Source organism: Nematostella vectensis, chromosome 9 (genome assembly GCF_932526225.1).
Source record: "Nematostella vectensis chromosome 9, jaNemVect1.1, whole genome shotgun sequence".
NCBI classification, from domain to species: Eukaryota; Metazoa; Cnidaria; class Anthozoa; order Actiniaria; family Edwardsiidae; genus Nematostella; species Nematostella vectensis.
In genome coordinates, this window is record NC_064042.1 from 3248943 (window position 1) to 3276448 (window position 27506).

General features: G+C 41.1%; 1 protein-coding gene and 1 long non-coding RNA gene across 2 annotated transcripts; both read right to left on the reverse strand.

Annotated features, from left to right (window-relative positions):
- Positions 1–94: 94 nt before the first annotated feature.
- LOC5517292 (filamin-A) lies at positions 95–20983 on the reverse strand. The gene is made up of 21 exons (XM_048732164.1): positions 20959–20983; positions 19602–19719; positions 17963–18405; positions 16289–16443; positions 15351–15768; positions 14560–14871; positions 13817–14057; positions 11736–11911; positions 10804–11090; positions 9523–9808; positions 8713–9017; positions 7624–7881; positions 6914–7143; positions 6006–6243; positions 5146–5436; positions 4480–4730; positions 3712–3863; positions 2927–3134; positions 1759–1939; positions 1378–1645; positions 95–1038 (listed from the first exon to the last, which is right to left on the reverse strand). Exons 3-21 carry the CDS (start codon positions 18321–18323, stop codon positions 803–805), a joined length of 4854 nt encoding a protein of 1617 aa, XP_048588121.1. The 5' UTR covers positions 18324–18405; positions 19602–19719; positions 20959–20983; the 3' UTR covers positions 95–802.
- A 3787-nt stretch (positions 20984–24770) lies between these two features.
- Positions 24771–27506, reverse strand: LOC116621494. Its single transcript, XR_004297380.2, has 2 exons — positions 27051–27506; positions 24771–25542 (listed from the first exon to the last, which is right to left on the reverse strand). It is a non-coding gene; the product is annotated as an uncharacterized LOC116621494 (long non-coding RNA).

Here is a 27506-nt window from a genome sequence, read left to right on the forward strand (position 1 = left end):
TTAGGACATCTCCCTTAAAAGCTGGCCCCGTAAAAAAGTATCGGTGTGTTGACCCCCCCTCCCCCCTCACAAGAACAGAGAACACACAGAACGGTTAGTTTGGTTATGCATGTATTAATAATATGCTGCAGTCTTACAATAAATGATGAAACTACATGGTTACATTACAATGTTAGTACAATTTGTTAGTATGTTAGCCTGTTAGTATGTTAATGCTAAAATCGCAGTTATGACAATCTATTACCTTGTTATATCTAGCTAATTTCCTGAGCTCTACGCATATTTTTGTGGTGAACACAACTGGTTTACAAATCAAATCTATAGCTTTGATTATTGTGCACATGACGAATGTGTCGAAATGAAATCTAATCCTTTGGTCATCCTTTTACATTTTATGCAACAATGACTCTTAAAAGTCCTTCAAAACAGACGACATCACATTAATTCGCGTCAAAACTGTACTAAATTGAATAATTGTGACCTTGGATGTCATCTGTTTTTCAGTTGGCTATTGAGTATCGAATTTCTTTTCCATTCGTTACCTTCTGAAGCTTTGCTTATATTTTAATCCTTAAGGCGTGATTATTTCTTTAAAAAAATCCTCATCATTATTTGTCCAATAATATAAAACTCTAATAAATGACGTCATTTCGGCCTCTGTGACGTCTCTAACGATATTACCCTACGCGCTTTATTCCTTTGGAAATCTACACCTGTCTGCACCAGTCTACCTGAATGACGTCACTTCCGTTCTCAGGCACTTGCCACTGTGACCCTGCTTCCTGTATGACGTCATTCCTTTCTAAAGGTGGGCCGTGTCTGAGAGACGGCGATTGGTCACGTGATTGTCTTGCAGCTCGTTCAACTGGTCCAGCTCCTGTTGAGTTTCTACGATGTTCACCTCGAATGGACTCCCGAGGATCGGCTCGTCACCCCATCGGATGTTCACGGTGTAGCGACCGGCCTCTGTTGGGTTGTAGCGGACGCCAATTGTTCGGTCCTTGGTCGTGTCTCGGTACATCTCGACCTTAAATGCGCCTGAGAGAGAAATAAAAGAATAGTTTACAGGGTGAAAACCGCACTTTTGCAAACACCACAAGTTCCACGTGAAATCGGGTTACGAAGCGCATATAATTAGATAAATGTAAGGACCAAGAACTGAGCATGGGGACTCCACATATTGTCTTTTATCTCCTCAAAACATTTCTGAGGTCATCAATACTCGTTTATGCCCTCCTTTCCCAGCTAAGATTAGCACCCACTCTTGAATTTGAGCCCCGAGACGTAATATATAAAATAAGCGGCCTTCGTAAAAACACCAACCCGTTAACCGAAAATGTAGGAAAGATGTAGAGAGTACTCCATTGTGACTGCTACCTTTAGGTCCGTGGATGCGAATCTTGAGAGTCCCTGGTCCTGCACCCTTGGTATCGACCAGGAAATGTCCCTTGAAGTTGTACCTGAGACCATTCTCGATGCCTGGCCCATACACTCGCACCTTGCTGGGGTCTCCTGTCTGTCCCACGCGGAACATGAAGGGACTTCCTTCCACGGACCGACCTCCCCACTCTACGTACACAAGATGAGTGCCTACCTCGGTAGGGTAGACCTTTATTGCGTAGGTACCATCCTGGTTGTCTTGCACCTGGTAAAAAAGGGACCATTTCCAGGGCACATTTTAGTCAAATAACTATATGTGAAAATTGGCTTGAGATCATCCGAAAACTTTGGTCTCTAGTTTCTAGATCGACTACTTACATTGACGTCACAGTCTTGAGTCGGGCCCGCACACCGTACGTACAGCGGTCCACTGCCTTCAAGAGCCCTGATGGTGAAGGTAGTGACGGTGTTTGTGTAGGTGACGTAATCACTCCTGGTCAGCGGTCCGTCCACAGCAACCTGGTCGGATTGACGATCGCGGATGGTGACCTTATATGGGCTGAAATAGAGGGAGATAGCTTAAATGGGCTGAAGAAAAGGTCACCTATATGGTCCGAAAAAAAGAGAGTTGTATGTATATGTTCAGAGAAACTACAAACGACAAGATTAAAATAAAATTTTTGAATATGTTACAACATTTGCTAAGCATATTTTTTTTTCTATATCTAAAAGCAAATCCATGTATAATAAATAAAAACATTTTGAAAGTGGCAAATTCAATAAATTTCTTCGAGACCTGGGGAGACCGGGCCCCTTTCCTGCCCCCCCCCCCCCCCTTCTCCAAACCTCCACCCCATTGGAACGACACTACTTGCCACCAGTCCAAACGCACTATCTCTAATGCCTGTACCATTCTATAGCGTACATCAAGCAAAAAAACCACCAATCGTCTCCATACTGCGAATTCACCTCCTCCTCCCTATCGAATTCCCATAACTACCGTCCTGTTACCACTAATGGATCCATAATAATAATTGACGTGTTTTGCATAAGAGCATCACTCTTATGCACTTACTATCTTCAATGTCTTTCCTATTCCATCTGACGTCCCCCCCGTTACAACAACCTATCTTTAATGTTTTTCCTATCCCATCCGAGGTCCCCCCTCCGTTACACATACCTATCTTTAATGTTTCCCTCATCCCATCTGACGCCCGCCCGTTACACCTACCTATCTTCATTGTCTTTCCCATCCCATCTGACGTCCCACCCTCCGCTACACCTACCCATCTTTAATGTCTCTCTCATCCCATTTGACGCCCACCCGTTACACCTACCTATCTTTAATGTATCTCTCATCCCATCTGAGGTCCCCCCTCCGCTACACCTACCTATCTTTAATGTCTCTCTCATCCCATCTGACGCCCGCCCGTTACACCTACCTATCTTTAATGTCTCTCCCATCCCATCTGACGTCCCCTCCGCCACACCTACCTATCTTTAATGTCTCTCCCATCCCATCCGACGTCCCCTCCGCTACACCTACCTATCTTTAATGTCTCTCCCATCCCATCTGACGTGTAGTATATAAGCGCCGGCATAGGGCGCTGTGTAGTGGCAGTTATAGTGGCTATCGTTCCGCTCCTGGATCTCCACATCGCTCTTGTGTTTGACGCCGGATAGAGTGGCGGTCAGCACACCATCGCCGCCCTTGCGTGCGTCCACGTTAAACTCGGTGCGCTCGTTAACCAGACCTAAGGATTAAAAAGAGAGGATTACGCAAACACATATCTAGGGTTAGGCGCACTCCCGTCACTGTCTTTCCTTCACTGCACTTTCCTGTCGAAGCACAGCTTACTCATAGACTTTAATATATGATCTCCGGGCTACGCGCGTGTTAGGGAACTGCGAGATTCAAGCAAACATATTTAAAAAAAGTTGTCATATATCGGGTCTACATGGGTGATATACTAATAGCTAATACATTTGATGATTCATAAACTGGGCATTGTGACCGTTTGACCTGGGTCAATGGCTATGCCCATTTTTACTTTCTGCACTGACAAAGTCTTTATATAAGCGAAAATAGTCTCAAGATTTTGGTTTATCCCTTTCGATTACTAATACACTCCTTTAACCCTCTTTAGATTGGACACCATTGACCGCTTGTATAAAATGATAATACTTTATTGAACCTTGATAAAGCGAACACCTTAGTCTCGACACCACACTTCATACTAAAGCTATGTCCTTTCTCATGCTAAAAGACTAATAAGTTTATACTCTATAGATATCATAAATACACATACTTTCATATAGCGGGCATCTTACCTCCCACAAGCCCGGGACCTGAAGCGAAAACCTTTCTCGGGTCCACTCTTTCCTCAGGGGCGTACACATGGATTTGGAAAGGGGAACCCTCGACGGCCTCCTCGTTGTAATGAACGTACATCTCATAGGTGCCAACCATATGTGGCACAAACCTGTAAAGCGTACAGATGGGGTCAGTAGAGTTATTAAATGGATACTGCCTCAACTAAAGAACTTATAAATAAAAAAAATGGGACACTGTCATGTTAGTTTATGTTTCACGTGGTGTTATGTCATCATCATCATCGTCATCACCATCATCATCATTATCATCGTCATCACTATCATCATCATTATCATCAACATTATCACCACCATTACCATAAGCATCAGCATCATAAGTTAGTTATGAACATTATCATAATTATCATCAAATCATCGTCATCACCATCACCGCCCCAGCAGCAGAATCACCATACTACCATCACTAGCCCCTCCCCCACAATTCTTACCATAATAAGTACATACCTACTATCACCATCACCATCAAAATCATAATTATCAACGTTATCTTCATCATCATCATCATCCTCATCATCATCATCATCATCATCAGCATCCTCTTCATCATCCTCTTCATCATCATCATCATCATCATCATCATCATCATCATCATCATCATCATCATCATCATCATCATCACCATCACCATCATCACCATCATCACCATCATCACCATCATCACCATCATCACCATCATCATCATCATCACCCTTGTCATCACAATACCTTATAAAGCACTGAGAGCTGTCTCGGCCTCGTACAACTGTGCACTTCATGGGCTTGCTCTCAGGGTCGTACAGTTGCACATTGAGCTCATTAGGATGTGTTCCTACAGGAACATCCATGGGGCACTCGACCTCGCTGTACTGGTAGAACTTCTCGTTCCTGTCGATGGTCATGACAGCCCTGGTCTGCTCGGTGACGTTTACGAGGAAGGGCGCTCCTTCTACTAATTGGTTTTGGTAACGCACGAACACCTAGGGAGAATCTTTTATCAGTTTGTGCTATTAATTAAAGACATGCTAAAATAAAGGGAAATTGGGCATGATATATTCTCACAAGGGGCTCCAGTAATTAAGGATTTCTCGAAGGGTGATGGGTGGAAGCAGGGTCCCCGCTTACATATAATACGTTTAGCGGGCTATAGATGTACAGGAGAGGCAGTCAACCAGTAGATAAGATAATATCGGTGGAAGAAGGGCTGGGACCGCGGAGCATGTTTAAAAGTGGGTGGGCTGACAATTGAAGACTATTATAATGAAAAACGAAAAAGGAATAAATCATTGTATTTGACTTCTTTCTGCAAAAAGTGGTAGGGCCGCCCCACGCCCCCCCCCCCCCCAGCCTCTCGGGGTGGACGGGGTGTACCCTTTAGGTCTTCTGGGTGCCCACCTTGTATTGCCCGTGCCTATATGGCATGAATTTCACGTGGTTATGTCCCTGTGAATCGCGACTGAGTTCACACGGTACGTCACTCTCGTCAGGCCCTGTCACGTTGGCCGTGAAGTAGCCCCCCTCTGCACCGGACGTCGTCTCCACAGTCAGATCGACCTCATTCTGGATGATGCGCTCAGCGAAAAGCTCCTCGCTGCGCACATGAGCCACCTGCACGGGTTCCGGTTCACCCACTTTGATGAGAAATGGACTGTTCTCCACGGGTTCACCGTCGCACCTCACGTGGACCTTGGCAAAGAAGGAAGGGTTTAAATAGTCGCCTAGATGATGTATCATGTATGGGGATATGGTATGGGGAATAAGACGGAGGACTAACGGAGTATTGAGGGCCTTTCACCTTGCTGAAACGGGTTCGATTACCGGTCCAGATATAGCGAGTTTCCTTCTGTTTCTTGATCTGAATTTGACTTGTTGAACGTGTGGGATTTGTTATGTTGTTGAACGTGTGGGATTGGATATGTGGGATTACTAGAAAATTGTGTTCCCCAGTCCAACAAGACATCGTATAAGGATTTTAAATTAGATTTATTTATACAAAAACTCACTTTAAGAAAAACACATTTTTAGAAAGACTAACTTAAAGAAAGACTTACTTCAAGAAAGACACACTTTCAGAAAAACTCTCTAAACGAAATGTTCACTTAAAGAAACTTTCACTTCAAGAAATACTACATTAAGAATGACTCACTTTAAGAAAGACTCACAGCCGAAACCAAAGGTGCTGGGACATCAGGGATACAAGGTGATAAAACGGATATTGAAAATAGATGGAGACCGTTGAGGCCATTCCGTCTTACCTTGTACGTTCCTGGTCTGTTCGGGATGAACTTCACGTGATAACAGCCCTCTTCTCCCTTCCCGATGCTTGACGGGAAGATCTCTTCATCCGGGCCACGGACCTCTGACGTCACTTCCCAGTGATCATCCGGGATATCCATGGCAATATCGAGCTCACGGCTGACCATGTACTGGCTCTCGATTGGATCAGCCTCGCGCAGGCGAACTAGGGTGCTGCTGGGGTCGCCAACATTCATGCTAGAAAGAACGGCCAGTCGGTCACTCATGTTTACCAGACGTGTTCGCGTCATTCATTTACAAATTTAAGTGGTGTTCGCTTCATTAATTCTCAAATTCAAGTTATATTCGCGTCATTCATTCTCAAATTTAAGTTGTGTCACGTCATCCATTCTCAAATCTAAGTGGTGTCAATCATCCCTTTTTGTCAGTGTATAATTGGAGAAAACTCTTGAGCTCTTCTGCCTACCCCGTTATGTGTATAATACAGAGTCTTCCTTTGGTCGTAGATGGTTTGATTTGGTTGGGAGCAAGTTTACAACTTTTTTCTTAAATTGGTCACTAGAACAATAAATCATGGGGAAGTTGGGCAACTTATTTTCTCGGAGACTCGGGAAAGACTTGAAACATGTAGCATTTTATGGCTATAAAACAATGCATGATTCAGGGGCTCAAAAATAATGGTACATAATTCAAAGGGGTTCAAAACCAATGGTACATAATTCAAAGGGGCTCAAAAATAATGGTACATGGTAAATAATTCATGGTGCATGGTACATTATTCAAAGGGGCGCAAAACCAAGTGTACATAATTCAAAGGGGCTCAAAAACAATGGTACATGGTACATAGTTCATGGTACATAATTCAAAGAAGCTAAAAAACAATTGTACATAATTCAAAGGGGCTCACCTGAATGGGCTCCCTTCTACAGACTTCCCCTTGCATCTCACGTCCACCTTATAAGTGCCCTTGCTGTAGGGCACAAATCGGAGGTGGTGGTAGCCATCGGGCTCTTTACGGAACGTGGACAGAACGTGCTCATTGGAAGGACCTCGGACCTCCGCCGATACCTCGGTCACTTGGGAAGGGATCTCCATGGGAACATCAACTTCTTGACGAACGCGGTAGCGGATGGTCTCCTGGCAACCGAAAAGGGTTAAACCACGCTAAGACAAAGCCAGCATTGCAGTTCAAATAAGCCAGCATTTCTGGGCCAAGCAATTTTAGTCTTATTTGTGCACCATAATAGATACTACTGTGAATTAGTTCGACCCATTTATCCCGTCTTGTGGTCAAGTAAGCAATGTTGGGATATAGTTAACAATGTGACTCTTAGAAAGATGATTTAATCAAAAGCCTATTTGAGATAGGTTCATATTTTGATTTATTTCTACTCTCTCGAAACCATGACAAGTTGAGGCAGCTGACCTCCCTGGCTTGTCATTAGAAAAGGAATCTCGGACACATTACACACAGTATATCAAAAGGGTCATTATTGCGACAGAAAATGCGATAATGAAATCCTTTCTTTTTCTGAATGAAATTTCTTATCCTGAGTATTTAGCTTGCACACTAAGAAGAATTTACGATTCAATCAACGTTGACACAAAAGCTGTTACCTGTTTCTCAAACTCCCTCAGCTTGACCTGTACAGGCTTGGAGTCCTCGATGCTCATGATCAGCGGACTATTGGCAATGTGATACCCTTCACAAAGAACATCAACGGTGTACCGGCCTGGCTGCTCAGGCATGAACCTTATATGGTATAGCCCGTCATTTTCCTTGGACAGCGTAGACTTGACGAACTGATCATTCGGGCCATGAACGGCAGCCGTAATCTCCTCGACATCATCTTCAACGTCAATCGGCACGTCCACCTGTGGCACGAAGAAATATCGATTGATTTAAATGTGATCGGCACGTCCACCTGAGGCACGAAGTAATATCAATTGATTTAAATGTGATCCTTTAAATGTCATGGTTATGGATGTAAAAGAGGAGAGATAGGCAGATTTAAAAAAAGCCTTCCACGTTTTTCTTCTTGAATATAGTCAGCTCTTTGAGCATATTATTATTCACCCTAAACTAGAGTATTTTATGAACAGCTATTTACAGTATAACATTTTCTTCTTACGATAATGATAAAAAAGGATTGGACAATGAAGAAGGTTTACGAGTGTATTTTTGTGAAGAGCTTTTTATCACGTCGTTTCACGTTGTGTAAAAGCGACATGAGTGTCAAGTGTACGTGTTGTACACGCTTCAGGATTAGGATGTAGGATTTAGGAATGGGACATGTGGCTAGTGTGAATGCAGCATAAGTGTTCTCGTCTTAACTCGGTCATAGTGTGTTGTACACGCTTTAGCATTAAGACTGTATCATGTGGCTAGTGTGTGAATGCGGAATAAGTGCTCGTCTTAACTCGGTCATAGTGTGAATGTTGCATAAGTGCTCGTCTTACCTCATTCATAGTACTGTACACGCTTTAAGTGTAAGACGGTGAAATGTGGCTAGTGTGAATGCGGCATAAGTGCTCGTCTTACCTCGGTCATAGTACTGTACACGCTTTAGGTGTAAGACGGTGAAATGTGGCTAGTGTGAATGCGGCATAAGTGCTCGACTTACCTCATTCATAGTACTGTACACGCTTTAGGTGTAAGACGGTGAAATGTGGCTAGTGTGAATGCGGCATAAGTGCTCGTCTTACCTCGGTCATAGTGTTGTACACAGTGCTCTGTCGCACCGACTCCCTCAGGCGAACACTTGACGGGTCCCCGACCCTAAGTCTCAATGGGCTGTTAGTGACCTCCCTGCCTCCGTAAAACACACTCAGTGTATAGATACCCGAGCGGTTTGGCATGAATCTGATGTGATGATTCCCATCCCGCTCTTTGGTCACGGAGGTGGCCACGGACTCCATGTCGGGACCAACACACGTAGCACTAAGCTCTCCCTCCCCAGCTTCCCGCGGTACCTCCAAGGGCACATCCACCTCATGACGGATCACGTGACCTGTCAATCACATGACATACGTCACGTTTGTTCTTTTTTTATTCAAATGATAAGCAACCGAAGCTTCGTCTCTCAAGTCAGGGGACTCGAGTTCATTATATAATCTCGTCGGCTAGGATTTTTTTTCCAGTCTAAAAACCTGGTTCTCTACATGGGGACCCTCGTTAACTTGGAACGTGAGCTCTCATCAATCAATTAATTTTATCAAACTGTAATGGGTGAAATGAAAAAAACAATTGGGGACAATGGCCCTTGGTACGAGGTAATCTCGTGATATTTGCTTTATGAAAATATTTACAACCCTAGACGAGGAAACCTGATATTAATTAGCTTTTAAATTTCTCTAGGTTTCCTCGCCATTTTCAAACACGTTTTTTTATCTTATTCCATGTAGTTATTGAATGGCAAAAGAATAATAAATAAATAAAAAACTAATGTCCTTTTTGTGAACCTGTAAACCGTGAAAAAAAAAAGAGTTAAACGCTGTCATTTTTTTCTGCCTCACCTCTACCACTTGTGTGCACGTTCTTAGAAAGCCGAACCTTGGATGCATCGGACACCTTGACCAAGAATGGACTACCCCGGACAGGGCGGCCATTATACCGGATATGTATCTTGTGAATGCCGACACCTTGGGGCATAAACCGGACGGTATAGGTGTCATTGTCCCTGGAGGACTCGACCAGCTCTACGGGGAAGTGTCCATTAGGCCCGTCACCGGACACTTCTAGGCCACCTCGTGCGGCGCCATGAAGGGTGATGAAAAATTCGCCAGGGCTACCAACCTCCACCTGGCAGGACAAGAAAATCATTAAGGTTCATACAATAGGTAAGAATGAATGTTATTATCTTCGCAAAGTTCGCGGCTATTGGAGTCTCAACGGAGTAATCACCGGCCTTGATTTTGTTTATAGAAAAACAGTCTTAGGAATGTCCTGTTTGCCATAGCGATTCTAGACTATGCATCATCATCATTATCACCCCCCACTGCCGCCATCATTATTATTATTAAAAAATAAAATAAACATAACCCCGGTAGGGTTCAAGCTAGCCTTCAAGCTCAAGGCAAACAAAGTTAGAGTGTATTCTAGTGTGTGCTCTTGCGTGGGCCCTTGCGTGTGTTCTTGCGTGTGCTTTTTCGCGTGTCCATGCGTGTGTTCTTGCGTGTGCTCTTGCGTGTGCTCTTGCGTGTGATCTTGCGTGGGCCCTTGCGCGTGCTCTTGCGTGTGATCTTGCGTGCGTTCATGTGTGGGCCCTTACGTGTGCTTTTGCGTGTGTTCATGTGTGTGCTCTTGCGTGTGCTCTTGCGTGTGATATTGCGTGTGTTCTTGCGTGTGTTCTTGCGTGTGCTCTTGCGTGTGTGTTTAGGTGATGAATAATTTCTTGCATTGCACTTGTGCTTGCTCCGCCGTAGCGTTCGACTTATTGTAACACTAAGTCCTTCCAAGTCTGAGAGCTGTAGTCATCCTTATTTTAAAACGCGTGTAGTAATTGTTATGTTTTAGCTAGAGGCGATGTGTGATAAACATACAGTCAATTGACAAAACGTTTTCGTCAACCGGCTTTGCGACTACGCGACAGGCCCGCATGAGAGCATGGGTAAAAACCACTGAAGCGCCTAGCTGCATATATTAGCCGCCGCGTCTGCCTGTAAGTAAGACCGCAACACATGTTTCGGGTAAGGACGCCATCTTTTATTCCCCTCGACCATCATGCCTCTTGGATAACACTACCTGATGTAGTAACCAATGACTCCCACACTGCTTGTGTAATATCACGTGCTTACCTGATACAGCCCGTCGCCATGGGCAACGATCTTGTCCGGATCCCCGGCCACGGACCTCAAAGGGCTTTCGGGAACATCCTCCCCGTTAAATGTGCAGTGTGTCACATAATCCCCAGGAGTGTTGGGTAGGTACGACACTTGGTACTTGCCACGAGCTGTTGCGCGTACATCCACAGGGATCCCACCCGTCGGTCCTTTGCATTTGATGGCGAGTTCTCCGAGACCAGCGCTTGTTGTGTCAACTTCAAACTTGACTGGTTCGCCAAGTACAGGACTGCGCATGCTCTCTAGGGATAAACATTTAAAGCCGCATTGTCAACATTTACTTCCGGTCGATTACGTTACAATCTCCGATGATTTTTAACGGAAAACGCGAAAAATAAACACACTGCTTTCAAAATATTGAAAGCAGTGTGTATATTGCAAGTTTCTGCGAGGATGTGATTGATAATTTAGAGCGGATGGCATGTTAAATATCTCGGATTCTAATAGATTCTATTGTCTTTTAACGGTTGAGGTTTGCTTGGACCTCCAGAAGTGAACTGGTGACGGGATGCGTATTTAACAGCCTGTTCAGTTGAGGTATTATTATGCTGTGTTACTTTTCACTAAGAAACAGTAGTATTTTTTTATCAAGTTAAAAAATTGATATAAGATAAAAATGATATGCTATTTCAATATATGGGGCTTTTATTAGAAAATGGTCACATGGTCACTTGACCTCATTCCAAGTAAACTCTTTAAATCCTCGATTTGTCGGTGCAAGTATTAAGTTAGATGCAATTAAATAACCAACATACACTACTGAACTGATACACATCAGTTAATATATAACTAAATACATCAATACCACCCTGATATTCACTGGTCAATAACTTATATAAAACAGTTAAAAAACTAATATACACCAGTAAATGACTTATGATACATACCTGCTGGTGTCACGATGACTTTGGAGGGATCGCCGACCTTGGTGACGAAAGGCGTGCCGGGAAGGGGCGTGGCACCCACCATCACGGTTATCCTGTGCTCTCCTACCTCCCTGGGCGTGAAACGAGCCACATAACTCCCATCTGAGCGGTTGCGGACAATATTGACCGGGACAGCGCTAAAAAAAGAATTGTTTTAAATTGGTCGAGCCATCGATCACTCAAGGGAATCTTTCTCTTTGTTTGGGTCAATTATAAGGTATATATACGTTAATTCTGATAATTATAAAATGGTATCAGGAGTGTGATATAATAAATGTAATTGGTAATTAGCACTAAAACAGATCGATTTCACAAACATTTCGGGGTCTCTTCCAATACCTAAAAGCAACCTGACAAAGAGGTAGCAACTTCTGGCTGAATGTATTTTGAGATACCAATCCAACCTATACTTTAAAACCAGGTGTGTATACACGTGCCTCCCGCCATGCGCGCACATTCGAATGTATTCGCACGAGGGCACGCATCGGAGGTGGTTATTTACACTGCTCTGTAACTCAATTGATGCGCAACTACTATTTTCTTTTCTTTTTTTGTAACTTTTCAGTTAAGACCTGCTTACCACGCGATGCGGGGAAGCATGCTTTAGAAATAGAAAAAGGCCGATAATTCCAAACAGCCTGTGGTGGTATTTTGCCAAATGTCACTATTCATAAAAAACTACTCGGTTTCGATTTTTTTAAGTGTTTATAGTATATTTTAAAATAAAACTAGACGCTGCACTAGCGTCAACTCGGGCTACAAAATGAATCACCGAAAAATGTAGTCTGCATTTTGTACCTGCTGGTGAGCTGTTTTCTCGGGGGCTCGTACACTTAAAAGCCCCGTGTAAACTGCGCGAGCACCAGCCAGCATTGCTGGCGAATTTACGGGAAATTGACTTTCTGACATTTCCTTTGTCTTGTGGTCAGTCGAGCAAGAATTCGCCAGCAATGCTGGCTTGTGCTGGCGCAGTATGCACGGGGCTTTACGTATGTGATTTAGCATAACGAGACCGGCATCTTATTTATGACTCTTTATTGGGATAAGACACGCTCGCTACTGATAGCGAGCGGACAGAGCAAAAAAATGACAAGTTTTCCCAAAATAAGGTCTGGTTAACTTCTGTAAGCTTGAATTTTTGCATAGAGGTTTCTTATGCTATGTAAACCAACATATTAAAAAGTATTTTTTACTAATAGATTCGTCTTCGAGATATGAGGCTTGAAGTTCAATTTTCATATGTTCAAAGTATAAATTCTCCTCATTTTTAGGGAGAAGTCGGCCTCTGATCAAAAATTAAGCCAACTTTGCTCGCTAATATCTAAATTTCATATCTTCTAAATTTCTTTAAAATTTGGAATTAAGCTTTTGGTCATAGAAACTCCTTGTATGTGCAATCTTGAGCTTATATATTGAGAATTGGAAAATTTCATGCCATTTTTTTGCTTTGTCTATAGAGCGATAAAATGCATGAGACACCATCCCTGGACACTTTTCAAAATTGCATACAAAACAAAAAAAAAAAAAAAACACAAAACTTATCCAAACTTATCTTCGCTGTTATTGATTCTCTTCTTCTTTCGGAATCACATGTGTCCATCGGAAGTTGTTAGAACTAAAAAATATTTGCATAACGAGCTGCAGAGAAAAAAGGCCGAGGCGGAGCACAGGCTTACCAACCTCTCAGTCAGTCTTCAGTCAATCCCAGAAACTAGCTCGAACATTTTCACGATTGATCACCACCTGTAATTGTCCTATAATTGTCTTATATCCTAGAAATAAAGGTCACAATAAACTCTAATTGCTTTGTGATGTGCATTTATTCAGAATAAGCGGTATTTATAACGCTTGAGCAGTTGAGGGATTCCGCGTTACTTGATACCAATAAAAAGAAGTCTTTTTATAGGTATCAAGTAACGCGGAATCCCTCAACTTTGATTGTATATTTTCTAGTGGGAAATAGGGCCGCGACACGGTGACGCCATTCTGAGCGGTCTTTCGCAACCGTTGTTGCCTCGCTTTTGTTATATTAAATTACTTACTTTGACGGCCCTTCAGCTGTGGCCGTCACATTGGCGTCACTTGACCCGTGTACTCTGATGATGAACTCCGCTGGCTTCAAAATCACGGCGTTCTTCAAGCCTTGACCGCTGACCTGTGTATCGCTGACATCCTCGAGTACGTCCACGTAGAATGGGCTGTCTGGCAAGTGTTCTCCAACATGGGTAATGCTTACCTTGTGTCGACCCGCTGTTTGAGGGGTCCACGAGCACTTCAGGCCATCTGTACAAACATGAAATAAATGAGGACCAAGTTCTGAACCAAGGGTAACACCTTAGCCAGTTGCTTGGTTTGAGTGGTAAATAGAATCATTGATAAAATACATGATCGGAAGGAGCAAGGGTTGAGCTCTAGGGTATACCATTGTTAAAATACATCGATTCTGAGGATAAAAGACCAGGCTTTAACTATGGTTATCCTTTAAGTACCTCTTTCGATAATTGTTTTAATGGTCAATGAGGAGTACAAAATTTAAACAGAAGTGATCGTAACCCGGTTTTGAGCTCTAGGGTGTACTATTGATTAAGTACATCGCTTGATATGATTACGTATTTATTTTGTTATATTTATATTATTTTGTTATATATTTTATATGTTTATCTAGTTAGAATCACCATCTTTTTAATTTTCCAATTCAAATGGTCATATACCTAATAAGGGACATGGCATACAATATATTTAAGATCGTCTTATGTTAACGTCCAAGTTCCTTTAACCAACTCACCTAATGTCTGTTTGACGGTGACTGGGATCTTCTCACCGTGAGGTCCCTGTACCTCAACTCGCGCATTTTCGATTCCCAAGTCACGTCGCCCGAACACTTGAAAGTCCGAACTCCTCCCGCGCAATGCACGCCGGATACCAGTCCCCTCGGCGGTGAAGGAGCTGGCGTGGCTGCGAAGCTTCTCGCAGTTTTGGAAAGATAGCATGTAGGCCATGACGCTAAGTTCATCGACATCAGGGCTCGTCATCTCCTTGGCGGTGACGACTTTCTTGACACCAAGCTTTTCCTCAGCATTTGTTACAGCGACCTCAACTGAAAACATTGTTCACATCAATTTAGAGTTAAAACAGACCAAGCACAATCGATATAAAGGATTTAACAAGTGATTGGTTTAGAGTAGATTATCCACGCGCTAAGAGAAACATGGAAACAAGCGCTGCGTACAGCGTACTCAGAGGGAGGATCTGGGGCTTTGACAGAACCATAATTTTTAAGCTAAATGATTATTGTGTGCTAAAGGGCTTGGGAACTTGGGAAACTTTGGCATAGTTTCAAAAATTGAGCCAACCTTTTAAATCTTCAGGTCCCTGATAAATGTGCTACATACTATACAAACTTGTACCTGAACTATTTTATTGTATAATTTTCCAGTAGCTTTTCAACTCAACTCTCATTAGTAGTTTTTTAGTTTTGAAAGTTCTTTATATTGGTGCAAGATGATCATCAGTGTCTGGCAATGTAATCTCAGTAATCTTCACCCCCCCCCCCCCCCCACTAGTATTTAAACTGACCTCTTTCTACTGGTGTCATCTCATCGACATTTTCTGAAATCATTCCTGGACACTGCTCTTCCAAGTACTTTACAATAGCACGGCCGTCATTCCAGTCAGTGTTGAAATTCCTGACGTGTATTCCTGGTGCGCTCTTGTTCACAATCTCAAGGGTCTTCCTCTCCCCAGGGGACCCGGGTTGGGTGAAAAACGACAAGTACGTCATCATACTAAGCTCATCCACGTAGGGGCTGGCAAACAACTCGGGAGAAAGAATCTGAGGGATGCGGAAGTTATCCTCTGCACATTTCATGGCCTTTTTCACGTTGGCAATGCTATTATCCGGGTTCATTTCCCGCCAGTCGGTCATCAATCGCGGATCGCAGAAGTTGATGAGGGCAGCAAGTGCGATACCGCTGTTCCAATCCGTTGTCACATTCTAAGAAAAACGAAAGGTCCGTTGTCAAATTTTAATAAAAACGAAAGGTCCGTTGTCACATTTTAAGAAAAACGAAAGGTCTGTTGTCACATTCTAAGAAAAACGGAAGGATTTAATATAAAGAGCTGACTCACGCGCACTGTGAAAAAGGGTTCTTAGCGTTATTTTGGAAAACTCAGAATGAGTGAGATTATATTAATGTAATCCTTTCAAACAGATAAAGTGTTGTGGTTTGCTCATCAAGTGGATTGTAAAAAATTATTTTCGGCTTTCCTAACCCAGCCTCACCCTAATTAAAATTCGAGTAGTCCACTCATTACGCGCACCTACCACAGCAAGACCTCATCTTCCCTGAAATGCTCCTTACACAAACAACATCCGCAGATTACTTTCTTTAGGCCCTCCTCTCCTCATCCCACCCTCACTTAAGGACCTATATCTTACCCCACTCCGCAGCCCAGGATTGTGCCCCCAAAAGTTAAGGACCTTTGCCTCCCTGAATAATCGAAATTGGCCTTACCCCAATCTTTAGCTCAGGTAGTGCGTTCTTTAGCCATAGCAGAAGTAGCTGCTTTCCAGATGCACTAGCGCTTGAGCTGATTTGATAGTGCAGGATAAGGCGCCAAATCAGACCCATGATCAGCTTTAAGTTACCATTCACGATGTCTTGATTATCTAATAAGGAAGATCCGAAACAGTGCGTTAAGCATAAGACCGGGAACCCTGTGTTAAGGGTGTTTCTGGATAGGACGTCAAGAGAATACAAGTTATAATCAGACAAATAAAAGACAAATGCAAAAACAAAAAAGAAAAGAATAATATCAAATAATGATAAATAAAATGCATAAATTAAAACCAAAAAAAATATGAAAACAAAAACATAAATAATACACATAAAAATATAAATAAGACAGCAACAACTAAAAAGAAGGGCTTTCTTGTGTCATCGATAAATATAACTCGCGCAAGCTTTTAGCTGGATTTCGGTAAACGAAACACAGGATTGCACGAAACACAAATATCCAATGTATTTAATGGGGTTTGTTGCAATTACACTAAAAATATTGATTTTGCAGTTTGTCGGAACTGACAGAACATTAATCATTTGACTGGCTCGGACAGCCATTTTGTCATAATTGACGCTAATTGATCTTTAGATCAATATAATATATTTATAGTATAATTTTTAGAATGCACTGAAGCGTTTGAATAACAATGTATTTCGACGGCTATGGCCAAGAAGGAGTTATGTAAAAAAAAAACGTCGACTAAAACATTTTTTTAATTATTAGCTTTACAACTTTACCCTAATTTAAATGATTAAGCGAGTCCTCGAAAGGTTCTTGAATACGATCTTCATGAAATTTTCAAAACTCAAATCTAAATTGAGAAATGATATCACTAGACAAAAATTGCCCACTTAAGGTCTATTTTCATAGTTTATGAAGAGAACCGTTTCTGGCTGTAAATAAAACACTCTCATAGTATTCTATCAGAGTATAGAGTATTAGAGTATAGAGTAAGAGTATTCAAGTATTCTACCAGATAACCTCCGTTTTATATTTGCGCTTTGTTTGAGCCTGCTTTGAGGAATGTGAAAATTGAAAATTATGAAAGCATTTTGGCCGTTTAAACTCTATGTTAATAAAAAATGCATAGCAGAGCGTTCTATGAAATGAATAAAATTCTACCAATAATCGCAAGGGTTTCCTAGGTGGGAAAAATGATTTCAGGACAAAATGTTGAATGTAAAGGAACTTAAATAGTATTATTATCGTAAATGACAAATTCGCTTATTTTTTATTCTTTTAACCTCACAAAAAGCGGGAGTCTTTATCTAATGATAGCAAATAAGCGTTGATCGAGAGTAGCACTAGTATAATCAATATTTGCAATGTATTTCATTGTAAAGTTTACAGAACTACTTGATCTAATATTTGGATCAAATTCTTATGTAAACTTTGATAACGTATGTGTAAACTACTCAGTTCTCAACTGTAAATTTCGCGTTATGAATTTACTGCTAAGGGAGGTTTTGAGATAGGGATATTATAAACAGAGACGTCGGTGGTATTTATTCGCTTTTGGCGATAAATGGAGGTTGAGTCCTCTGTCGATTGAGTAGATCAACATGTTAATAACTCGAAAGATTAGCCCTTAATCAATCCACACTTTCACAAGTACTAAAACTCACCAATATTCACAAGTTGAATCCCATCATTTTCCAGTAGCTTGAGAGCTTGTGTTGTATTTTCTAACTTGTCCTGTACAAATTTCGGATTCATCTTGCAGTTTTTACACTTTTTCTCAGCCACGGACTCAACCAAATAGACGATAGTAACTCCATCATTAAACGCAATTGCGAGATCGGTGATCACAATTCCTGACTCACGGATTTGCTCGTTGCACCAATTTGTGAAGGTATTTTTCTGGATTTCAATCCAGTCTTTCTCTTCGTGGGCAATATACTGAGAACTGCGAAGGTTGATACTCGATCTTTTCACAGAGGAGCTAGAACCTCCACTGTGTGTCCGCTCTCGCATCTGAACAGACATTTCGTGTAACTACTGTCCCTCTTCGGTGCCCGTGAGTTTATCCTAGATTCTCAAGTCGTCTTGGCTCCAAGCGAACACACCCCTATGCATTTTTGACCAAGTGGAAAGCACATTAGAATGTAAATTTAAAGCTTGGGAAGATACGAGCCATCTAACTCGCTCCATTTATTTCTTTGCTTCGATAGTTCTAAAGCACTATTGACCCACTTCGCTATGTTATGATTACCATAATAGGATGTCACGCAATGAGACTGTTGTCACACAAATTGCGTGACTAATGCTACATTAAAAACAGTGTCACTGTAATTATGTCAAAGTGCGGCAGGTTGTTTTATTTAATCAAAATATCATCAAGGACTTATCTACAATATCAGGGTACATTTAAACAAATATAATCTTTTATTGGTTAGTAAATGATTGTTCTAAAAAAGTTTATGGATGAAGAAAACTTTACATTCTGCTTTGCAGTGCTATTGATAAATTCCATGAATTCCCTAACATAAAATGTTTCCATATATTCTCTACAGTTGACGTAATTTCATCACAGCGGGAAGTATGGAGAAATGAAAAATGGGACGCATATATTTGAAATTATTTTAAAATACTCAAAAGATTGTAAACAGGTCTGCTGCTTTTTGTAACGAATACCCCAGACCAAATAGGAGTAATGATATAAAAAGGGCCGAGTAGTACCCCATTCGATCTGTTAGTATATATTGCATATATTAACCTGTAGTACTATATTCTTTTAATAGCATGAGGAAATGATTTGCATTATTTTAGGGTATAAAATACGAGCTTCGCGGCGAGAACGATTCGCCGCAAAGCTCGGAGCCTCTGGTACCCAGGGTAGGTATAAAAGTAAAGTTGTTTTAAACCACAAGAGGACATTGTTCTGGTTATTGTAGTCCTTTCAGCCACTACGAATTAAGTCTATTTCTGGCTGATTTTGGTGACAATTTCGAGTGCGTGACAATGAAGTTCCCATATGGGTGGCGGCGAGAGCTCTCGTGCCCAGACCCCTGATACCGTGCCATTATACCCTACATTGGTCGCCTAAAATCCGATTCCTATAAACTTAAACAACTGCTAAAACTACCTCAAACAATTTAGTACCAAGCTTATTTATTTTAGAGGATTTTGAAGGACTAGAACAAAGAATATGAAGTTATTCACTGGTGTTTAAGTTGTTCATATCTCGATTGTCCACTGGTGTTATGTGAACACCCATGAAAAAACCCTAACTCTTGTGTATACAGTAACATAACCACAACATACCTTTTTGAGTTGGATCCTTTGCCGGTATGACTATTCTAACGCTGTGTTATAAGTGTATCTTGATAGGTGCAAAGACGAGAGACAAAAATGTACTGCCGGCACTAATCTTCGCCCAGGCCTATAATTGCAACCATTCGTGACTTCCAGAAGACTCCATTCTTTCTACTAATACAAAACACGTCACACAAAGACAAAAGAACTTATCAAGCAAGCCCCTAAAACCGCTGACCCATAGCTGCGTGCCGTGCATGACATACACCGTTGCTAGGCAACTGAGCGAAATTGGCATGCATTGTTTTTGGTATGCTCATAAATTAGGTCGTGTACGATTAACAAACATCATTTATTAAATAGTTAACGAAAAGATAGTTTAGATGCCAGCAAGTTAATTCATTGGTAAGGTGTTAAACTTATAGAACACTATCGTAAGTGAGAGTAGTCCATTCAAAGGATTACAATAATTTAAACAAAGTGTACGGTTATTGTAAAACTTAATACCCTTACTGTAGCCTTTGATATACGCCTTTTCGTGAACACAGCAAGCCTGATCGTGGGAAAATAAACTGAAGCATGTTCTTGAACAATAACCGATTAACGACTATTAGCGCGTGTAGATTGTCACGCAACGAGCCCTATCGCAAAAACTAGCACAGCAAGGGAGGATTCTTGAAATGTGAGCAATTGAGTGGGTGGGATTATTTTGATTAAAATCAATATTTACGCAAGGTCCCGTTGAAGGTTATTTTTTCAACTGTTATCTATGAGCAATAATTGAGCAGCAATACCACATCGCCATTATCACCAACATTATAACAACAACATCATCCCAACCATTCATCCCACCAACAAAACAGTAGAAGCAACATCATCATCATTATCATCATCACCAACATCATCTTATTAATAATAGAGAGGGATAATTTTTAAAAGTCTCGTTCAACCTCTTATTTCAAGATCATCTATATTTTTCTCTATACCGTTGACCAAAAAAAGCGATCACTTAGAACAATGGTTGCAGCACAATCCATGATGAGAAAATCGCCATCAACAACAGCTATTATCAACAAGAACAACAAAGTCAGTAAAGCAAACACCTAGAGCACCTATACACTCAATAATTCGCTCTTTTTAAATTATCCATTAGAACTCAGGGTTCGATTAAGATTGGGATAACGACAAAAAGACCAAATGGTATTGAAATACCATGGCAGATGTAATACATAAATTCTTAGCGTATTTTAGGTAATGCGGTTTCAAGCTAGCGTATTTTGGATTTAAGCACGATTTTGTTCGATAGGTCATTATTTTTTAAATCAAAAGCGCCATCGAAAAATAAACAGCTTCTATTAATACTCACTCTTTGCGCGCGCCCGCGTGATCGCCTGGCCTGAGGGCCCAATCAGCATTATTTCTCACCTCCTACGGCGCGTCTACTCTTTAAACAAAAAATGAACACATAAAAGCTTGGCGCCCAACTAGGTTCGTTTTGGTTTCTGCCAGCCAGAATAAATTTGTGTAAAATTCTAATTTTTCCCGCCTACAGCTTTGATGCTCTTTTGTATAACGTCTGCAATGACGTCACGTTTGAGGTTATTGTTTGTCAGTCGGCCATGGTGGGACTTCAAAGAGATTTCGTGCATTGTTTTCGCTGGATCGGTTTTTTTCACCTTTCGGAGCTGTTGACGGATCTTACCAGCGGAGAAACTGTCTTTACGGCAGTTAACAGGTTAAGTCTGAAGTTAACAAAATTTGTGGACAATATTTGTGTCTCAACCTCCGCCTTCGAACCTTTTTTCACGTAGCATGACCCAAATAAATTTTACTGTCTTTTACGACAATATGAATACTTGATGTGCTACTTTTCCAAACACTCTCTTTTATCCATATTATCTTATCCGTCGCGTGGAAGCCATATTTCTTCAAAAAAGATGCCCAGGGAGCACGCAGTCGTTTAAAATTTTAATTCTTTTTGCTCGATACGTGGACCTTTCCACTTACATGCTTTCCAATCAAAGTAGTTCAATAGTTCAAGTCTTTGATTTGGAGAATGTGGAGAAGGGAGAGATGAGCAATACAAGGGCATACAACGAACCCCCCTTCCCGAAACACGTTAAAATGGCATTTCGTCGTTTGAATACGTTCTGAGTTGCTGGGAAATATATCTGTTCCTTTTTTCCAGGAGGGACCATTCCCAGCCAGCATTGTTTAGGATTTTTTTTTCCCAGCCCGCAGTGCTTAGGCATTTTAACACATCAATAATTGCCCGTATCAACGATTTTTTCCCCCAAGAAACTGCTTCAGCGCCCTAAAAATTATTCCCAGCACAACTAGTTCGACTCCACAAATTTGCCAGCAGAACCATTCGGGACGATATTTATCCCAGCATCCGAGGGGTCTAACATCTTGCCAGCCAGCAAAAAAAAACGGGCTGTGGAACAGAAATTTTGCGGAACAGGTCCATTTTGTGCCCTTGATTATAGAACATTGAGGTTTGAAGGAATAAAATCAGGTGAAAATTAATATTTTTATAATAACATTTTAATTGTAGAGATTCGCCAATAATTTTCAATAAGCATGAACTGGTGCTGTGCACATAGTTGGAATGGACTCGATATATTTATTATTGGCTTTCATTATATTATAGTTAAATTTTGGGGAGAACTATCGAGAATTTTTAATAAACTTTTTAAAACTGGTGCTGTGTACGCAGCTGAAATAGACTCGATGTTATCTTATTATTGTTTTATATTTTGAACACACCTTATAACTTCTTATAAAAAAAACTAATTGACTTTTGACCATGCAGTGAAACACATTAAATACTGAAATTTTTGCATCAAACAATGTTGTCTTGTAATCATTAAATTAAAACAATAATACATTGGGCAACAAGACTTGCTGTGTAGTTAATAAAAAAGCCAAATAAAAATAAGATTTAACGAATAATATTAAATATTAATTATATATAAACAGAGGCACGTGTAACATCTGCCCATTTTGAAAACAGTTAAGCAAGGCTCCAGAGCTAGAATACTTAAGCCATGAACATGCCTGTACCAAGAGCAAAGCGATGTTTGCGTGTTACCATCGTTTTAAATTTTCTCGTGCTTTCCTGTGCTGCTGCTGACGAAAGATTAGTTCGATGCGAAGACGTCAAGACAGGAGCTTTGCGAATTTTGTGCAGCGGACCGTGTAAGACTTTCTACTGTCCGTACATCGGACAGAGAAACGACGGCGACTCCATCTCTCATTACTGCTTCTGCGCCGAAAATGAAGACTTCCCCGGAACAGAGCACTACAGCATTGGTAAAAACGAGTTCAATTTTGCTGGTTGGAAAGAGATGGAAAATGTGAATAAACACTACGCAAAAAAATCAGACGAAGAAGATATTACATCGACAACTATTTTGCCTTCTCTTCCGATCTCGACAACAAGCGACGTCTCTTCCATCGAATCACCCATTGAACCATCTACCTTCTCCCAAGGCCCTATTCAGACGTCGTCACTTGCAACAATCAGCGATAACATCGTCTGCACTGCTAAGCCTGGAGGAATCGAAAGCGATGAGTATTGCAAGAGGATGTGCAGTGCTGACGGAGTAACAAGTATGAAACATTGTTACTTGAGCGAGTGCGATTGCTCCATCCCTGGCATGGGGATGCCAGCGATATTCTGGGAAGCCGAGTGTACTACAAATGAGCAGGGGAAATCCCTAGGATACGATGATTCCTACTGCCAAGACCAATGCAAATATCATGCGAAATACTTTTTTGGTATATGTGATTGTAAATAACGCAAAAGCTATTTTCAGAACTGCCCTAAATCATCTTGGTGTCCTTGCAAAGAATAAATAAGATGACTGCCAACTAACAGCGAAGAGATTTAGTCTCTAGGGGGTTTAGAGTAAAAAAGTATAATAAAATACTGAAAGACTTTACAGCCTAAACACTTTTTTGTGAAAATTCCACGATATAGTGATATGTTCTTACAGGTTCTTACAAGGAGAAAAATAATGTTGAACAGTCTGAGATAAATTGAGGCGAAACAACCTCGAAATTGTCAAGAAATTCAGAAATAGCAAGTGCCAAATCCCTCTAGGTGTTTAATATCAAGTCGGCCATCAAAAGTGGCCCCCTGCACTGCTGATGTTTATAAATTATATAGCCAATAAGTGCTACAATGTATCTCAAAATAAATAATTTGTTGCAATTACTTATTTGTGAATAACTGTAGATATACCGTGTATAAATAAAGCCATGTATATATGTACATATGTGTGTTTATTTTTTTTTTCTTTTTAAACGGGAGCTAACGAATTTTTAAGATTGTTTTCCTTGAGGATCAGGATTAACCAGATTTATGGACAATATTTGAGACTCCATAATTTCGTCACATGACCCAAATCCCCCAATCACAATAAAATGCGTACTCAACGTCTTAGCCGCATAAACATGGGGGCATACACCTCTACCCCTTGGCGGCCAAAAAGTGGGCCATTTCTTATTAAAGCCAGTCGATCCGATTTGTGTGACGCGTGGTTTTGTAGGCTATGAAAACCCCATGCAGATGAATTAAATCCGTTTGAATCATGCTGAAATTCAATCCATCCTACAATAAAATCGACTCGATTATATTTCTACGATATCAAACAATGCTGGGTAAGTTATATTTTTCAAAATGGTGGGAGTTCTAAACATTCAAAACAAAAACAAAACAACAGTGTCACGCAAGTCGGATTCACGGACTACAAGAAATCTTCAAATACTATACTTTTTCCATATGATACCTATGACTGAGTACCCCCGCTCCCTCCCCACTCTCTATCTTATCCATTGCGTGCGTGAAAGCCATCTCTACAATGATGCCCATGAAGAGCACAGTTGGAAAAAATGATAGACTTACAAGACCATCCCAGTCTTCCCATGATGCATGGCCAAGAGCCTTGTTTTATCCACCAGATGCCTGGAACCATGTTGGACAACTATGGACAATGTAAAGTTTAGAGCCCCAAAAAATGACTTAAATTTAAAGGTCTTGGCTTATTCACACCATAAAACCAAAATCTTGTCTAAAATTGCCATAACTTTTTTGGGGGCGGCTGCCCCATTCCTCCATTTTCTGCGGTCGCTGCTTACAATAAAGGAAAGTTAGAGTGGGATGAGCCTCAATTGGGTACCATTTTTTTATTTATTATAATTATATCATCACTAAATAAAATCTTATGCTTTATTTACCGAATTCAAACGAAAATATCGCAACCTCTCCTCAGCTGATGGAGATAAACGCTTTCTCTCACTTGGACTTTGCTGACAAAATGCCGGCTGACAAAGGTTCTTGAATCTGCAACCACTGCCTTTTGAGTGCCATCTGTACTTCTCTAACACTACCTCATATCTCAAGAACGCGAATCTAGTCATTTGCCGAGTATGATCGTGACAGTGTCCGTTTTGGCTTATTTTCCGAGTCCCCGATCTGTTCCAGATTTTCCATACTCTTTTGGTAATGCCTCGCTGTATACTCTGCCGAAGAGAACAGACTAAACATCGCCTCCCGGAGCTCCTTCGCCTTGGCGCCAGAACCACACATGAACACGTGACACTCCAGATCCGGGACCTCAACAATTCGCTTATACGTCATCAATACAAAATTAGGAAAATGAGAATCGGTTACGCAATTGCTGATATTGCTAACCGCGAAAAACTGATCTCTTCCAGTTTTCACGCATTTAAGGGACACGCCTGCGTCCTTTACGCAAAGGAGCATTTTACGCGAGTGGTGAACTTTTGCGGCGTTTTTCTGGTGGATTTTCGTCAGCTTGTCGCGGTAGGCGGCGTCACTGTCGGTTTCGCTGACGTTTTCGCAGCCTACGTATTTCACGACGAACCTCGGGTGTACGGTAATGGGTACGCGCGCATGGTGAGACGGCAACATCGTGCGGACCTGAAATAAACGAATCAAATGGCTCTATTAGCCAAAGCCTAAAATGTTCACATAGCCTTTTGCATACCACAACACTAGCGGATCTAGGGGGAGGGTTTAGGGGCTTACATCCCCCTCTTGGGATGCCTTGGGGAAGTGTTATATGCAAGAAATACCATACAGTGTTTCCAGAGTTCTTGGAAGGACATATAATAATTCAGTATTTGCTTTTAGCGGCTAAACAACAACAATAAGCAACTTATTAATCGCTTGTCATAAATTCTTGAAGAATAAATAAGAAACAATTGCCTTATTTCCCCTTTGCATAACATATTTCAATCCTTTAAAAGGCTAAAGTACATTGAACTAAAGTCGACACAAATAATGCCTGTTTACAAATTCACGGACGAGCGATCCGTACATTTTGGGTCATTTTGCGAGTGAATTTGCCAAGCGCGGTGCACACTGGCGACAGAACAAGCATGTTTTGTCATTATGTCTATGTGTTATGTCGATGTTATGTCATAATGTCCATGTCTTATATTGATGTTATGTTGTTCTATCGCCGATGTACACACTTGAACATAAAGATCTTAACACAGCGCGCGCCTATGTCGCAAGTGCGTAACCCACATAACCAAATTAGCTTGTTAATGTCAAATTTTCAGTAATTTACAGCAATAGTAGTCTTCTTACAAAATACAAGATGGCGCCCGATCACCGACGGGAGAGTGTTTTCCGCGATGATAACCGAGTACCGGCGCCCGATCACCGACCGGAGAGGGTTTTCCGCGATGATAACCGAGTACCGGCGCCCGATCATCGAACGGAGAGGGTTTTCCGCGATGATAACACCGCGATGATAACACCGCGATGATAACACCGCCTACAAGCAAGCTACAGCAATAGCAGTTTCTGTGCAGAACAAAATTTACGTGCATTCCTATATACAATTGAGTCAAGCTGTCGCTCAAATGAATCTAGCTCGTGTGACCTTAATAAATTCCGCTTTAAGAGAACAATTCACATCTACACATACTGAGATGTTCCGTGATGTCTAAATTACTCGTTTTCCCTCACGCCTCGCTGGGCCATATCATCGTTACACTATGTATGGAAAATGTTTACATTGCTGGATTGTAAAAAAATGCAATTAATAAAGGCGTCTGTGAACAGAAAATCTGAATTGAAGAGAAATATGAAGTAATACTTCACAATAAATGGGGAGGAAAGTCTTTGCAGCTTTAAGATTGCTCAATCTTAAGAAAATTCTCAAGCTCAATTTTAAGCAAAAGCTCAAGCTTAATTTGCTTGAAAACCTCAGTACTTAACAAATCAATGAATAAACTTTGTGATGAACTGTGTGTAGCAGTACTTGTTAAAATCACAAAATTAACTCTATGGAGTGTAAAAGCACTACTTGTATAGTCTAAGTGTCATTTGTAAATAAAATGTCAGTTAATCTATCGTGAGTGTTGCACCATGAGAAAAAATTAAAAGTGTTGGAGTTTGGAGTATGGGTAACTTACTTGCAACAGCGGAGGTTTTGTCTTTGCATTAGCTGCAGTATGACTGAATGCTGCTTGTTCCCTCTTGTATTACATAGCAGGAAGCATATCATGCAGAACAATAACCCCCGCAGTCAAATTTCGTCCGCTTGGATGGACTAATGGGATCTATTGCGAATACTTATTGTTAACTGTTTCTGCGAATCTGGTTTTTGTTTGTTTCTACTTTATTTTCCGCATGGAAATGGAAATTCAACGACAGCAAATTGGTATGGGTATTATTATCACCCTCAATTTCATGGGTGAAATTTCAGTCATTCCAGCATGATAAATGATGACCCTTGGAGACTTGTTTCTAGTAAACTCCTAATTCAAATACATTTGCACTTTGATCTATAAGTCCTTACGCGCATTGCATTATGGATAACATACACCAATATTTTATACTGGAGGCCAGTGCAAATGCCGAATAGCAAA